Source organism: Lissotriton vulgaris, chromosome 9 (genome assembly GCF_964263255.1).
Source record: "Lissotriton vulgaris chromosome 9, aLisVul1.2, whole genome shotgun sequence".
Taxonomy (NCBI): Eukaryota; Metazoa; Chordata; class Amphibia; order Caudata; family Salamandridae; genus Lissotriton; species Lissotriton vulgaris.
This window is the reverse complement of record NC_141697.1, coordinates 1,160,743,704-1,160,759,771: the sequence shown is the minus strand read 5'-3', so window position 1 is coordinate 1,160,759,771 and position 16,068 is coordinate 1,160,743,704. Positions and strand designations below refer to the sequence as shown.

General features: G+C 43.3%; 1 protein-coding gene across 2 annotated transcripts in view; it reads left to right on the top strand.

Moving 5' to 3' along the window:
- The window catches only part of CRBN (cereblon), a 166,453-nt gene that overhangs the window by 71,375 nt on the left and 79,010 nt on the right, over positions 1 to 16,068 (top strand). For both annotated transcript variants that reach the window (XM_086939204.1, XM_086939203.1), the window contains exons 5-6: positions 1,170 to 1,332; positions 13,163 to 13,225. In XM_086939204.1, the coding sequence (XP_086795330.1) occupies positions 1,170 to 1,332; positions 13,163 to 13,225 (226 nt within the window). The remainder of the gene's footprint in view (positions 1 to 1,169; positions 1,333 to 13,162; positions 13,226 to 16,068) is intronic.

The window sequence follows — 16,068 nt, the reverse complement described above, 5'->3', positions numbered from 1 at the left end:
ATCCGTGTGCATTCAAACCGTGATCTTCAGCTATCCGAGTCAGAATGCAGACTCGGCGTTTGTGTAAGGTTTAAAGTTACGGAGTGGACCACCTAATAGGTGACGTCATCGGATTGCAAAAGAGCGCAGCCATATTGGAATGCACTCGATAGTACAGAAGTGAATGGCGCTTACTGTCTAGTCTGCAATTATATCTCCATGCACATAATTAACCTGTGACTGTAACTAGGAGAACATAATTGCTGACTTCAAGCACCCATGTTCTGTAGACAGATTGGCAGGTTGGAAATCATGATACTGGCAAATTTGTATGCGCCCTTTGTCTCAGTGTTGACTGAGTACTATGATTTGCACCTGCATGTCCGCCAATACTGTATTGTATTTCCAGACGTCTCATTTTACACTGTGTTTAGTTCTGTGGCTTCTAAACCAACCGATCTTATGGGAAATCTTCCTTCATAAAGTATTATGTTAGAAATTAAATAGAACTCGTAAAAGCTACAAAGTTCATTCTAGAAGAAGGAAAGCAGTTTTACTTTTTCAACCTGAAACATTGTTCTCAGTATTTGCCTTGTAGCATCTTTAAGGCCTGTCAACATCTTCTATGAACATTCCAGTGTGGACTTCAAATCAATTTGCTTATGTTTTAACAGACCTGAATCAAGTATTTATTAAGTTGAATGGACATTATTTTTATACTTTTTTTATATTTCATTCTCCCACCTGACCAAGGGTGTCTGGTTGTTACTATCTTTCACATATTGGGGACTTTAGGTAGCTCTCATGGCAGAGAAGGTTTTTACCTGCAAGCCTAGTGCTCTATCACAGGAGTCAGCCTATTATTCATAACTGATCTGGCATTTCATCCATACATTATAGACTACATGTTTTTAACTCCATTCTTTTAGCTACAGATGAAACTGATTTTACTGCTATTGAAAAGTGTATTTTAAGAGCTTTCCATGGATCCAGTCTATAGTTTGCATATTTGCGTAGCTAACTTTGAGGCTCCTGCTCCTAAAAACATAAATATTGTGAATCGCTGTGTGTATTTTCGGTTACACTTTATTTCAAAAGTGTTTTAGGCATTGCCCTGATCTTCAGAATATACAAATGCGTATACATGTGAGAATTGTTATTAGAGTATCTTATGTCTTCTTTTGTTACAGAATCCAACAAGCCAAGGTGCAGATTCTTCCTGAGCAAGTATTGCCTTCCACCATGGCCGGTGTCCAGCTGGATTCCCTCAATAGGTGTCATGTGTACCCATCCTCCAAACCTTCCCGATGGCAGGATCAGCACGAACAAGGCTGGTGGCACAAGTATCAGAAGGTAGGTGCTAAGCCGTTGCATATTCTCTGCATGCCCCTATGTGTTTGAGGAATGGCAAAATAAATATGGCTGGACATTTCATAAAGAAAATTGTTGCAGCTTCCCAAAATAGTACGTTTCAGATGCCATTTCTTTGAATAACTTTGCAGTAAAAATAGTAATATGAAGGTATGGTTTAGTTGAGAACTCTGTTACCAATAAGTATCCTGAACGTTTATTGCTAGATGCAAGTCCCGGTGTGCTCATAAACTTCTAATGCGTCTGGTTATTCTTGTGATCCTCACAAGCCTTATTCGTGTCATGCTTCATCATTGGTTCTCAGCTTGGTCTCAATAAACCAGGATGGGCTCAACCGTATTTCAGGGAGCACTTTCAGTATTTTCTCCAATGGGGTCTGATAGTTAAGAAATAAAAAAATACCTAGTTAGCACCTTGTATCTCCTTAATGTAAGGAGCCCCTTTTATGGTTACAAATTTTGTAATGAAAGTTCTGAAAGGTATACAATGTCATAGTACCTTTTTCTACATCCACTTGTTTCGGCCCACTGTCACTGGCCTCTTAGCGTCCAGGGCTGTCATCAGGACTTAATAGTACTTCTCTGTCTGTTTGTCTCTATTTCCTGTTACCCTAGTCCTATCAGTCAGGGTGTCCGAAGATAGCACAAGACAAACCACATAAATCAAAACATTGTGGTACAGGTTTATTTACCTGCCATTGGAGTGTATATTAATGCCTATTGTGCAAGAGGAAGTCAGTGATTTGCACATAAAACACAAGCGTTTATATTCAGGAGTGCAGGTCCTGGACAAATGAAAACGCTACATACTGGCCTTCAATCTGATGCAAAGGTGTTGTCATGCATCAGTAGAAACCCGCATGGTGAGCAAAATTGGTAATTCACTGCAGATCTATAAAAACACTGCAATCGAGTAACATGCCAAAACATAGAGGTATGCTTTCCCAGGTGATAACCAATGAAGCTCCTTAAAAGAAAAGGCCTGAGGGCACCCCCTATAGCCACACTTAATAAAGAGATTCGTAAATGGAGAAGTTGTAGTATGTCTTTTATGTGGACCAAGAGTCTCTTGTTTTTACTTGTGCTTCTTAGTGATTCACAATGGAAGCGTGTGCATGTAACATACGGAATGGCACTCAACATATGAGGAATTATGGTGGATATATTTCTCGTTTTTTGGTGCTAAAATAAATACTGGAAAACTATGGGCCTTATTAAGAGTTTGGAGGTGCAGGATAGCCCCGCTCCCACACCGCCAATCCCATGTAGGAACCGCCCACTAGATCAGGAGTTTTCTCCTGTCTGGCGGGCAGTTCTTTGGCGTTCCCAGATTGCTCAGAGGGACGCCCGGTGTACCGACGGAAAGAGATGTGCTCCACACACCTGAGCTGCAGCCAGGTGGGGTGACGCAATTTTCTCCTACCAAATAGTGTATTGGAGGATACTGAGTAAGACCTGAAAATATACAGGTGATATCTTTTTATCATTATTGCAGTAGCTATTACATCATGGTCCTGAAGAAAGCAGTGGCAGACCTTTAGCCACACATGCTGAAACATGTCGACCCTTTCTGAACACAGATATTTTGTTAAATCTGTCAGTTTATTATATTGTTTTTAATGTTGGGAGAACTGAGAGAAACTATTAAAATCGTTAACTCTACTCAATTCTATCCAATTTTATAATATTTCACAATTTTCACTGTACATTTATGCACTGCAATTCAGTTACCCCGGTGTATTGATTTGTTTCGGTATCACCCACTAAAAACAAATTTTTTCATCTCAAATTGATTGTCCGTTACAATAACATCTAGTGACGAAATGCACTGTCTCCTGGGTTACGGAGAGCCCAAAAGATGACTAGGGCGGTACCGAGTGGGAACTGATGGGTACTTTTTTCCAACTCTAGGAATTTAGTGCTTTTTGTCGCACAATTGCATCAGTAGTTTTCTTTGGTTATCTCTAGCGGTGCCACACATTAGTATACACAGTTGAACCCCTTTTCTTTTTGACCCACAGATATTTTTTGTTGTTAATAGTTCCCAGGGTGATGCCTATGAAATAGGCACCGCAGTGGGAATATTAGAGGCTGTACCGTCACGACATGGGCTGCTGCAGCCCATGCTGTGCAGGTACTGGTATGCATGCACACAGAGGGCCAAATGTTGTACACCCTCGTGTGAATCCACATGGTGTGAAGCACAAGGGCCCTTTTGTTTCTTAACTGCCGCACTTTTCATGACGGTCGCACCACTATGAAAAGTATGGCAGTGAGGAAACTCGTAATATGCTTGGCGAGGCTGCAGCGGGCCCGCCAAGCATATTGCGGCCTCAATACCTGTGCACCACCACCAGGGATCTCTGATCCCTGGCGGTTGCAGTGGTCCCAGGGCAGCCTGACCATCCTGGTCCTAATGGGGCGGTCGGAAGACCCCCCGCCACAGCACCCAGCGAGTCTGACTGTCCATGGTCTGCCAGACTCCTAATAAAGCTCTAAAATGTACGTGTGCACTCTTTGAGCAGCTCAACCTTCTCCAGTATTCTGTATGTTTCCCAAATATATGGCATACATTTGATTTTCTCTGGGAATTAATTTTTTTAAAATAAATTCTGCATTTTAGACTGTTTACTGGGAATTTTGAATAGGGAAAGTTGTAAGTAGTGTAATGAATTCTGCAATCATGTAATGTTTGAGTACACTTGGTGAGTGGACCACCCAGTCATTGTTAACCCCTTCCACGCTCATGACGAGCTGGGCTCGTCATGGTGTAGCCTCCTCGTACACTGATGACGAGCCCAGCTCGTCATAAGACAAGTAAAATAGCAATTCCCAGCACAGGAGGGAAATTGCCTTAGCAGCCATGGAGTTAATATTACATTTGGCAGACCTCTTGCATATTGTCACGGGCAATGTAATCTGCATTATTCTCATTCTCTACTACTTTGGGAATATCCCTCCTTCATTGCAGAATTTAGATATCACCTACCACTATCCTTTCAATTAATTTGACACTTTCACAGAGCGTTCCAAGATTGCATCATCTTCAGATGCAGCACCCTTTACCTACTGACACATTAGGCCTATAAATTCATTTGAAGGCCTGATCCAGACTTCTTTGAAACCCCTTGATCTTTCACCTCTTATGAAGACCTCAAAGCATATTCTATATCTCCATTTAGATAGCGGAAACTACCATTCCCTCAAACACCCCGAAGGAGGAGGGCTTTTTTACTGCAGAGCTCGTAGATCTTCTACCTGGTGTGGGAAGTTGGCTCTCTATAGAGTGGGCCAAAACGTGGTACACTGTTTAGGAGTCCAGGCAACCCTTATTGGTTTACAGAGGAAAATATGATAACAATAAACACTTCATTTTATGGTAGTATGGGCAAGCAGTTTAGGCTTATTAGAGGGTGGTAATGCTAAGCATTTGTTGCACCCACAGAGGCACTCCAAAGAATATATCCGAGACCCAGTTTAGAAAAAGTATTTTTTTCATATTCATTTTGATACCAAGAATTTTCAAGTACGGATTTATTTATTTTTTTAAATATTGATTTTTACAGGTAAGTAAAATGTTCACTTAAATAAATCTTTATGCAGTAAATGCTTTCCTAAGGGGACAAAAAGGCATATGGTGCATACAGTTTTTTTATGGTTTGTTTCTCGGGATCTTAGATGCTGGGAATTTGCAAGAGCTTCCAATCTACCGGGGTTCTGCTCAGCTACAGGATGAGTCACTTGGTCACGATTATCAAGACTGGTGCAGGCAGGCAGGATTTGGAGGAAAACGTCCACAGCAGGCTTCAGTTCTCGTCTTGCGGTTCTTCTTTTGTTCTGTTCTTCTGAATCCATTGAATCAGAGTTCTTGGCATCAGACGTGCCTCCTAAATACTTAATTTAGGGTGGGTAAGGGGAGTGACCTGTAGCAGTCAATGGGTTACTTACATTTAGGGGAACTATACCTCCTATATGATAACTTCCTGTGGGAAGTGGGCATAACCCTGACCCAGTAAGCCTGATTCCAACAAAAACCAAGATGATGGAATTAGTTTTGTGTTCCCCTCAGGAAGCCCACCTTAGGGGTGGAACTAGCCTGATGGGAACATGACTTTAGACTAGCTCATTTCCCACCTGTTCAAGTGCCAAATGGGCCCGGGGTAGCATTTCCCCTGTCTGGGGAAACCTTGTGTTGCCTATCAAAGGCGGCAGAGGCCTTTGAAGCCTCCTGCCTTGGTATGCTGATTACTTAGTGTAGAAAGTGTCCCTTTTTGACATGGTCACCCCCACTTTTTGCTAGTTAAATGTTGTGCTTTCGACCAAAAGTGCACTAGGTTCCTCCTAAACAGGTCCCCAGTGCCAGAGCTCGTTCCCAAAACTGTATAATTGTTTCCCCCAATTGACAAAACCTTAAGCAGCTCTGTAAGTCCCTATTAAATGGTACTGTGATACCTAGAGCCTAATGTACTAAAGAGGGCCCCTAAGGGCTGCAGCATGAATTGTGCCACCCAAAGGGACCCCTCCCCAAGCACCTGCAAAACTGCCCTTGCAGGCTTTCTGTTTTGGTGGAGACAAAAGTGAAAACATGACATGTGACACATCTGTGTGACGTGTCACCTACCACTGCATGTAATGTTTGTAAGTCACCCCTACAGCAGGCCTAACTGCCCTAAGGCAGGGTGCTGAATATTACGGGAAACATCCTTTACAACGCAACTTTTACCACGCAGTGCTTTTACATCGCAACTTTTACAACGCAAACCATTACAATGCATTGCGCTGGGGGGCGCTCTAGGATAGGGAATAGATTTAATTTACTATCCAACACCTTCCCTACTATCCACGGGGACTGTAGTTGGAATAGTAAATTAAACTATTCACTATCCAGCACCCCACAACACTGAGGGCCCGATTCACAGAATGAATTTAAGACTTAATCCTAAACTTACTACTATTTTGGTATTCACAGAATACACTTACTCATTTCGGCATTCACAGAAGTTAGGACTCCTAACTTTAGGACTCCTAAACGCCTTCTGTGAATACCAAAAGTCTTAAAAATTAGGATTATTCTCAGTTTAGTAGTAGTAAAGTTAGGACTCCTAACTTTAGGACTCCTAAATGCCTTCTGTGAATACCAAAAGTCTTAAAATTAGGATTTTTCTCAATTTAGTAGTAGTGATGTTATGTTATGTTAAAAACACTTTTATAGCGCACAGCTGCCCCAGCCAAGGGGCGTCCCGGCGCTTCATAGAAAGTACCCAAACACAACACAGCAATACAAGGACGAGCACGCACAGAACAGAGTACTAAACTGAATGGGGAAACCAAAGCATTTTGATAGCTCTCCTAAACTTCAGGAGCTCATCCATTTCACGGATATGGAGCGGAAGAGAATTCCACAATTTGGCAGCCAGAACTCGAAAGGACCGGCCTCCAGCTCTGCATAGTCTAAACCGTGGGACAACCACCCGATTTTGTCCCAGAGATCTCAGAGAACTCGAGGGCACGTAAGGCACCAAGAGATTATCAAGAATCTGGGGGAGGCCAACTAGAGGATCTTGAAAGAGAGGCACAGGGTTTTAAAATGAACCCTCTGTGCCATTGGCAGCCAGTGCAAAGAACGGATGGTACTTTCCGCAGAACAGAACCTCGGTAAACCTACCAGGGCTCTAGCTGCGGCGTTCTGGACACGTTGCTTCCGGGCGATTTCGGAGGCGAGAGAAAGATGTATAAGGTGGCACACTGAAGGAAGACAAATAGCCGCAGAGTCTCTGAACTGGGCTGGTCTCAGAGGGTCCGCTGGCGAACCAGATTTTATCTTATAAGCCAGCTTGAGGAATGTCTCCATCGGCAGACTAGGAAATGAGGCTAAGGCCTCACATGTGGTCGATATAGAGCTAGTAGGCTCAGCAACTGGCTCAGTAATAGAAAAGGCGCAATGGATAGCTAAAACCTTTTCAATAAAGAAAGCAGCCAGATCTTCGCAATGAGCCTCTGAGCAGATTCCAGACACAGGGGCTCTTTTAGCCATCAAGTCCTTAAGGACCTTAAAAATTAGCTTAGACGGATTGAGACTATTACTAAATTCCTGGGAATAGTATGCTGCACGGGCTCTACACACTGCTCTATGATATATTTTAATTTTAACAAAGAAGTAAAGTTAGGACTCCTAACTGTAGGACTCCTAAATGCCTTCTGTGAATACCGAAAGTCTTAAAATTAGTATTTTTCTCAATTTTGTAGTAGTAAAGTTATGACCTAACTTTACTACTACTAAATTGAGAAAAATCCTAATTTTAAGACTTTCGGTATTCACAGAAGGCATTTAGTAGTCTTAAATTTAGGACTACTAACTTCTGTGAATACCGAAATGAGTAAGTGCCTTCTGTGAATACCGAAATGAGTAAGTGCCTTCTGTGAATACCGAAATGAGTGAGTGCATTCTGTGAATACCAAAATAGTAGTTTAGGATTGAGTCTTAAGTTCATTCTGTGAATCTGGCCCTATGCGTTGTAAAGGCATGCGTTGTAAAAGTTGGGATGTAAAAGCATGCGATGTAAAAGCATGCGTTGTGATGTCATACATCCGATCATTACATGTGAGGGCATACCTGCATCAGCAGATATGCTCCAGAGCTGGTTAACCCTATTACTGCAAGTACAAGTGACCAGGGAAGCCATCTTTAGACATGTGCTGGGCACTGTTGACAACGAGTTCCCCAGCTACATGATGGCTTCACTGACAATAGTATTAAACATTTCATATTGGTAAACCCACAGGGATGCCAGTGTTGGATTTACCAATACATGCGCACCCAGGGGATACCTTAGATGTGCCATCTGAAAACATACTAGCCTCTGGTGTCCTTGCTTGACTGGTTTCTGCCAGACTGCCACCCTAGCTGCAGAAGACTGAAGAGAGCAACTGACTTTGTCCCAGCCCTGCTGTCCTGTCTGCCCTTCTCTGTTGATCCTGCGCCAAAGATGACTCTTCCTGCAGCTGTGTGCCTCCAATGCTTGGGGGGACTGCCTGTCTTCATTAAAGACAAAGCCCTCCCGAAGAACTGCCAAACTGTTCCCTGCATCCTGCAGAAACTCCAAAAGAAAAGACTCGGAGGCCAAACCCAACACCTGAATCCACCACTGCACTCATCGCGTCCGGCCCGAGTTGAAGTGGGCCATCCGTGTCAGCAAGGTCCACCTGCCCTCCAGAGCTCGAGTCCATTTTGGTTTCACCCCTCGTGGACTCCCAGCATCGCCTGAAGTCTCTGCACGCAGGCCCACTTGACCGCGACTGCTCCCGGTAAGGTAACCCAACACCGAAAGACACCTCTGCATCCGTCACCCCCAGCTATGGAGAAGAGGCCGCCAGGTGTCCCTACATCCCTGAGTATCCAAGCCTAAACCACCCTTTTAGTTCACCCTGACTGGCCTTTCAGCCAGAGCCTGCAGCCTCTTTTCACAGTGATGGATCTCCATAAAAAACCTATTGGGCCTCCATCACTGTTTTGCACCCGTTCACCCCTGTGCTACTGGTGGTGTACTGGTGGTGCTGCCTTGGACCTTGCCTTTTGCTCACCTTAACTCCTGGAGACAGGTTACTTAAGTCGCCGCACTGTAACTTTTTCTTCCTTCCTTAAGATAACATTGCATAACTCCAAAATTGTTGGTGTCTACTTTTGGAAGTGAAAATAATTTATATGTAAAAACATACTGACCTGAACGATTTTTCTCTGATGCCTAAACATATATAAAGATACTTGCTATTTTATATAAATAAGTGTGGATCTCATTCTTGAGTTGTTATGTATTGAACATTGTGTGTATTTTTTCAAATGTTTTACACTCCTCTAGTTAAGCCTAAGGCTGCTTGACCACATTACCCCCTAATAGAACACTTTGGGGTTGTATAGTAAGCCCCTGTCCACTCATACAGGCACCCCTGGACTCTGTACACAGTATATCAGATTCTTGATCTATCACATAAAGAGCCAACTTCCCACACTTAGCCATCCTACTTGAAGGAGGTGACAATGCCTCCGGCTGGACCAGGCATTGTTTCTGCCCTCAGAGAGTGCAGGCTCTCGCCTGCAAAAGGATCAGAAACCTGTCAGTGGTAGCAGGCTTGTCTACACCAATCAACCAGTACACTAGTAGTCGGTAGGTTTTCAGAGGGCACCTCACAGGAGGTGTGCCATGTCGTGTCTTCAATTTCTCTGCACCAAGTCACACAGCCTGCAATGGCAGTATGCATGAGTGTGGCACAAAGCATGCTGCAGCTCTAAAGGGCCCTCTTTAGCCTCCTTGCCCTAGGTACCAGGGTTACCATTTACTAGGGACCTACAAGGGGTGCCAAAAGTATTGTCATTTGGGGGAACAATTGTACAGCTTTAGAGAAAGTGATCTAGGGCTGGGGACCTGGATATCAGGAACCCAACGCCCTACTGTCTAAAGTACATTGAATACCAGGCAAAATGTAGGGTGACCATGTTAAAAAGGGACCCTTTCCTACACCCACTATTTGATCCCAGTATTCAGTCCTGGGTATCACCCGACAGCCACATTATGTCTGCACAATCTAGATCTCCCAAAATATTGGCTTAGCAGAACCACGTCTGTTGAGCTGACAGTACAGGAGTCGGTAGGTCAGGAATTCTGTAGAAATCAGTGAAGTAGTAAGGCAGCGAGGGGCATTTGGCAGGCCACTCTAGGCAAGCAAGCTGCACCATATGCTATGCCTATGCTGGCTGCCTCCTCTCACAGAGAGATCCTGTTGAGTGTCTATGCACTTGCCATCGGCCCACACCACCATCCTTTCGTCACTGCTGCAACTTTCCTTGGCCTGGCGCATGGCCTGTACCTTTCTGCGCCCCCCCTCTGGGATCTACTAGGAGGGGAGGTGTTGCCTGGCATTCTTCCCGCCGATGGCAAAAGGCGTACAATGCGCCGGAGTCCACATGTGCCCACCCTTAAGGTCCCAGCTTTTCTAGTGGAATGATTTCTGTGGGGATCAGGGGAGACCCACTTGGCTGCCTCGTTGCCTCATTCACGTCTGTACACACAGTGGTCCCACCCACAACCCATGTCACACACTCCCAGCATCATCTTGTCTCGTCAACACTGAAATCAAGTCTCATCTCGACAACACCAAAACCAAGCCAGTGTTGAAATTGCCTTTAAGATTAATACTGAAAAAATCCTTAACCGCTTTAGATTCAGGCTCCTGACTACCATCAGTTGAACTCTTTGTAGTGCCAGCATAAACTCTACAAACGGGGGACATCGGGGAACATTCTGATTAGTACGACACAGCACTAACAGCACAGCACAGAAGCCTGACTCCACTCCTTTTCTGAGGAACTCAAGGAATATCCAATGCAGATCAGTCCTGCACCTCCATTACCACAACTGTCACCACCTCCAAGTCCTATTCCACCTCCACCACTGTTCTCACACAGGTCTCTGTTCCCACTGGATTCACCACATACACATTCGGATTAAGACTGGGAGAGTTACAATGACATTAAAGATTCTTATTATGAACATCTCCCACCACATGAAAGTGATCTGGTGTGGGACGATTACACTGCACAACCTTAGGCTGACTCTGTTGATGCCTCGCCGCCAGATGATACCACAGCATACCATGCTTTTTTATTCACTAAGTAGCAGATCACCACGTTATAGAGGAAGATCTTCTGGTCAAGACTGTGTCAAAGACCAAGAGGCTTGTACATTTCCTACCCATGCTTAAGAGCATCATGAAGAGTGTGCCAGAGAACTTTAAGGATCCAAGGAAGACCAGGGTGGAGAAAAATATAAATCTGTTTCAGAGGGCCCACCTTAAGTTTAGGGAATGTCCCACCAAGTTCACTGGTGGTACATACAGCTCACAAGCAAGCAATTGCCAAGGGCACAGATTATAAACCCATTTGACAAGGAAAGGTGTAAGATGGATTCAGCCAGAAAACATGTCACTATAGGGGCAGCGAAGCAGTGGCTTATTGCCAATTCAGTAGGTCTCCTCTCAACAGGTACCAAAAGGAGGGGATGGAACAACTCCTCCAGAACCTTCCAGATGCATATTGAAAGAGAAGCAGGGAGTTGGTGCAGGAGGGGGAAGATCCTCTCCAGTGCCAGTATCTGATGTGCCTCTGGAGAAGAGAATAGTAGCAGTATTCTTCGCAAGCAAGCATGCAATGGGTAAGGGTATCTTGGTTGAGTCAAAAGTACCCACAGCATCTGTCCTATCACGAATCCTACCCAAAAGGCCTTTCAACTGGGAGGATTTAGAGACTGTGGTCACGAAAGAGGCCAAGGGAGCTCTGGAAAGGATGCCTCCCCTCAGAACAGTGACTTGCTAATGATACAACCGTACAACACCTGTTGGAAGGAGGAATAACGTATTCCTCCCAAAATGAGAGCAACTAACCTCAGACAAGTAGACCTGTCCTTGGTACAGCAAGGACACTGCTTGTAGTTCCACAGCACACTACCACATATATCATTACAATGCTACACAATCAGTCTGGAATATAAATTACTACTCTGGGAGGGAGAACAAGAACTTCTCTTCAAATGGGCTATTGAATATGTACCCCAACACCAGCTGAGCTAAGGAATGTACTCACTATATTTCCTCATTCCCAGAAACGACAGGACCCTATAGCCTATTCTCTGCATTAGGCCATTGAATCAATACATCCTGATGGAGCATTTAAATATTATGTCCTGCAAGATATCATCCCTTTACTCTGCTCAGGAATACCACATGGCAACCTTTGACCTGAAGGATGCTTACTTCCACTGCCTCCTTCATTTGGCACATTACTGTTACCTCTCATTCGTGGTAAATGGATAACGCTAATAGTTCAAGGTCCTACCAGTCCCTTGGATATTTACAAACTGTCATTGGTTACAGCACACCTTTGCCGCAGTGCCATTCGTGTCTTTCCATATCTAGACGATTGGCTGATAAACAGCAGCAGCCATAGCTATGCCTAGAATACACTCCAGCAATAGTCTCATTCCGACACAAGCTACGATTTGCTGTAAATACCAAAAAGTCAAATCTCAGCAGATTTAGGCCTTACTCTGAGCAATGTTAAACTCAATTACATGCAAATCCTATACAAATCAAGAGGGTGCTGGCATTTCAAAGGCTGCTACCTCTTTTTCAAGTACAAGAGTGCCTGACTAGATAATGGTCACAAGCAAGGGGTCACTGGGATTATTTGGTATTGGTGAAGCCCAGGGTCCAGCACAATTTTAAATACTGGCACAACAAAAATAGTCCCTGAGCAGGCCTTTTTGGACCATCGGCTGCAGTTGGCCATTACCATAGACGCCTTACACAGAGTGGATACCATCTAAACTACATGACTGTTCAGATATCTGTGTGCAAAAACAGAGAAAATATTACATAATTGTTCTCGAAATGAGCAATCCAGTTGACCCTCACAGCATTTTACACACTCCTTACCTGTTTGGAAGAGCTAAACTTGTTTGAATTACCATGAATGTATTTGTTCTGCTCTCTGTAAGAAGTTTAACAACTAACATATGCTCTGTTTTCACAATAAAAAGAGTAGTTTGATCCCTTACCCTCAGTTTCTGAACATTAGCCTGTTGGAATATTTTCCTTTTTGCGGGAAGTGGGATAGTCTTCGTAAACAGCACAGTGATTCATTGTTGGGGATAAGATATTCCTTACCTTACCCCCAGTCAATTGAAATCCTCCTGCTAACTTTAAAGGGTGGTGTGGGATGGTTGTTCTTCACAGACTAATCAACTTATCCTGTTTATTTGCAGAGGAAGTTTCACTGTGCAAGTTTGACGTCCTGGCCTTCCTGGCTCTACTCCCTTTATGATGCTGTGGGTATATCTTATTTCTTTGGACTGTTCTGTTTGTAGGGATATCAGAATTTGGGTCTCATCACTCAAAGAATGTCTGCATGCAGTAGCAACTCTATCCTCATTGACTGCCTAGGAGAGTACGCTTTAGTTGAGAATGGAATTTCTCTGTATTAGGTTCCCACTTGCTGTCATTGATGTCGCTAATAGCAGAAGTTCCCCATTGACTTAAAGATATTGGATTTTATTTTGATCTAATTTTGTGTGACTCTGTGAGCCCAGGGCAAAAAGACAGCTTGATGTGTTTTTTATTTCCTTTCTGATCAGGAGATTTTTCAAATCTATGTAAGTATTTATTTGACGCTGAGTATTTTTCTTGACTTGATTACAGATGTGCATACATTGGATACTCACCATCATTTTACATTTTAATAGTAATATTAATGTTTTAAAATAACGCTTCGTTTGACAGAATATCTTTTTATCAGATTTGGCGATGTTAGGAGAATCCCCAGAAAAATGCATTGTTTCATTCTTCAGTTATTGTATGTGCCTTAAACTATTGTACAGAAATTGATTAATCTTTAAAACCTGAAGAAAATTTATCTTGGCAACATGTGGCTTATCAGTATCTTTGTTTTCCATGTATTATGGTTGAAGTTCGATCATATGTGCCACATTTCGTGATTGTACATCTTTCAGCACTACTTGCTGTTAATTGGAGGTCTGTCAGGTTTAGCTAGAATTCCGAAATCAAACAATACATACATGTACACTAAATATAGAGCGATTTTGCCATTGATGCTTTTAAACTCTAGCAACTGCATCAAACATGATCATATGTGCACAGCCTTAAAAAAAAAAAAGTACATTTCAGTGCCAAGCTGGTGGGCCAATGTTTACTTTGCCAGTGCTTTTTCTTTCCATTCTTTATATTTTAAGTAATTCTTAAGTAATTCTTGTTTTTTAACTAGATTGTCAGTTAAAATAATATAAAGGTAATAGTACCTGTTCTTTGCACTGACCAGAATCTTATTTTCTGGGTTCTGCATTAAAACAAAAACTTTCTATATCTCTTCTAAGTGTATCTGCATGCTAGAAAGCACAAATAAATTTCTACTAAAATTATATGCGCTGTTTAATTGTTTATTTATTTATATTTTTTTTGCCATTATATAGGCAATTAGGTGGCAGCATTTTTCCTTTGTTCTCTTCTTTTTATTTTTGTGACCAAGGCCAGACATTGGTTTTCCAGTTTTTGTTTTTAATTTGTATAGAATGAACTGTATTTATGGGTGTCACTTTTTATTTAGTTGGGCTCTAATAGTCAGGCTGTCACCTAAAAATCCAACAAATACAACAAAGCCAAAACTGACTCTCCTTTCGGAACAACAATTAATCCATAGTCACTATATTCAATAAAAGAGATCACTGTTTCATCTTTTTGGCAACATCCTACTCTGACGTCGATGCCAAGCGGATCACGAATGGCATCTTCATCCAGAGGTAACGCAATGCCTCTTTCAACTGTCGGGAGAGACTTGGTTAGATCTGTTCGCCTTTGGCAAGAACATATAATTTTTGCACGCTGGAGTTTCCAAAGCGACTGTCACCCAGACACTTCATCTCGAGTGGAGCTCAGGCCTCCTGTACACCTTTTCACCCATACCACTCCTGCCCAAAGTTCCCAAGAATATCAGGAGTGACCGGGCCCAAGTCATTCTGGTTACTCCGGACTGGGCATGGAGGGTCTGGTATCCTGAGCTTCTCCAATTGAGCATCGATCCACTGATCACTCTGCCACTTCAGTAGGATCTTTTGTTGCAGCAGCAGGGGAGTGCTTCTCCACCCAGACCTATCCACTCTACTCCTTCTTGCGTGGAGTTTGAGCGGCGGCAGTTGATAACATTCGAACTTCCTCCTGAAGTTTGCAATGCTATTTTAGCGGCCAGGCGGCCCTCCACCAAGACAGTGTACGCCTCCTGGTGGAAAAAAATTGTCAAATATTGTACGGAAAGCTCTATTGATCCTCTTTTGGCTTCCCTCTCTTAATTCTATTTTTATTTTGACCCTTCCCCATCCTTCTTGAGGCTGCCGGACCAACCTTCTTTATTTAAATCCTGTATTGTATTGTATTGTATTATAACCAGATTTCTTAAGGGGCTTGTACATATGTTACCACTGCCCCTTTCATCATGCCTCAGTGGGACCTTAATTTAGTGTTCCCCATTCCTGAGCTGTGCTCGGTTTGAACCTCTGCACAACTGTCCCCTCTGACTGCTTACCATGAAAACAGCCATTTTAGTGGCAATAACTTCTGCAAGGAGGGTGAGCTAAGTGTAGGCTCTGTCATCTAAGCCTCCTTACCTGACAATCTTCCCTGATAAGTTGATGCTGCGCACTAGGGCCTCTTTGTTACCGAAAGTGACAAACCCATTCCACATGGGGCAGTCGGTCACCTTGCCAACTTTTTTACACTCCTCCACAGCCCTCTAAAGAAGACAAGCTTCGTCACCATCAGGACCCAAAAAGAGCATTGTCGTTCTACCTTGACCGCACTAAGAGTTCCGGGTGGACGACCAACTCTTCGTGGGGTACGTTGGATCATAGAATAGTTGTGCAGTGCAGAAGAGGACTATCTCACGCTGGGTCATCCTCTGCATCATTATTTGCTACTCTCTGACGGCTTAAGGGCTCATTCAAACAGAGCTAAGGCTCCTACCACAGCGTTGCAATGTGGAGTTCCAGTGCTTGACATTTGCCAGGCAACAACATTGGTAGCAACGTGGGCATCCTTGCACAATACTTTATAGTGCACTTTGGATCAACCTCTTGCTCATGATTGGATGGCTTTCTTATCTATT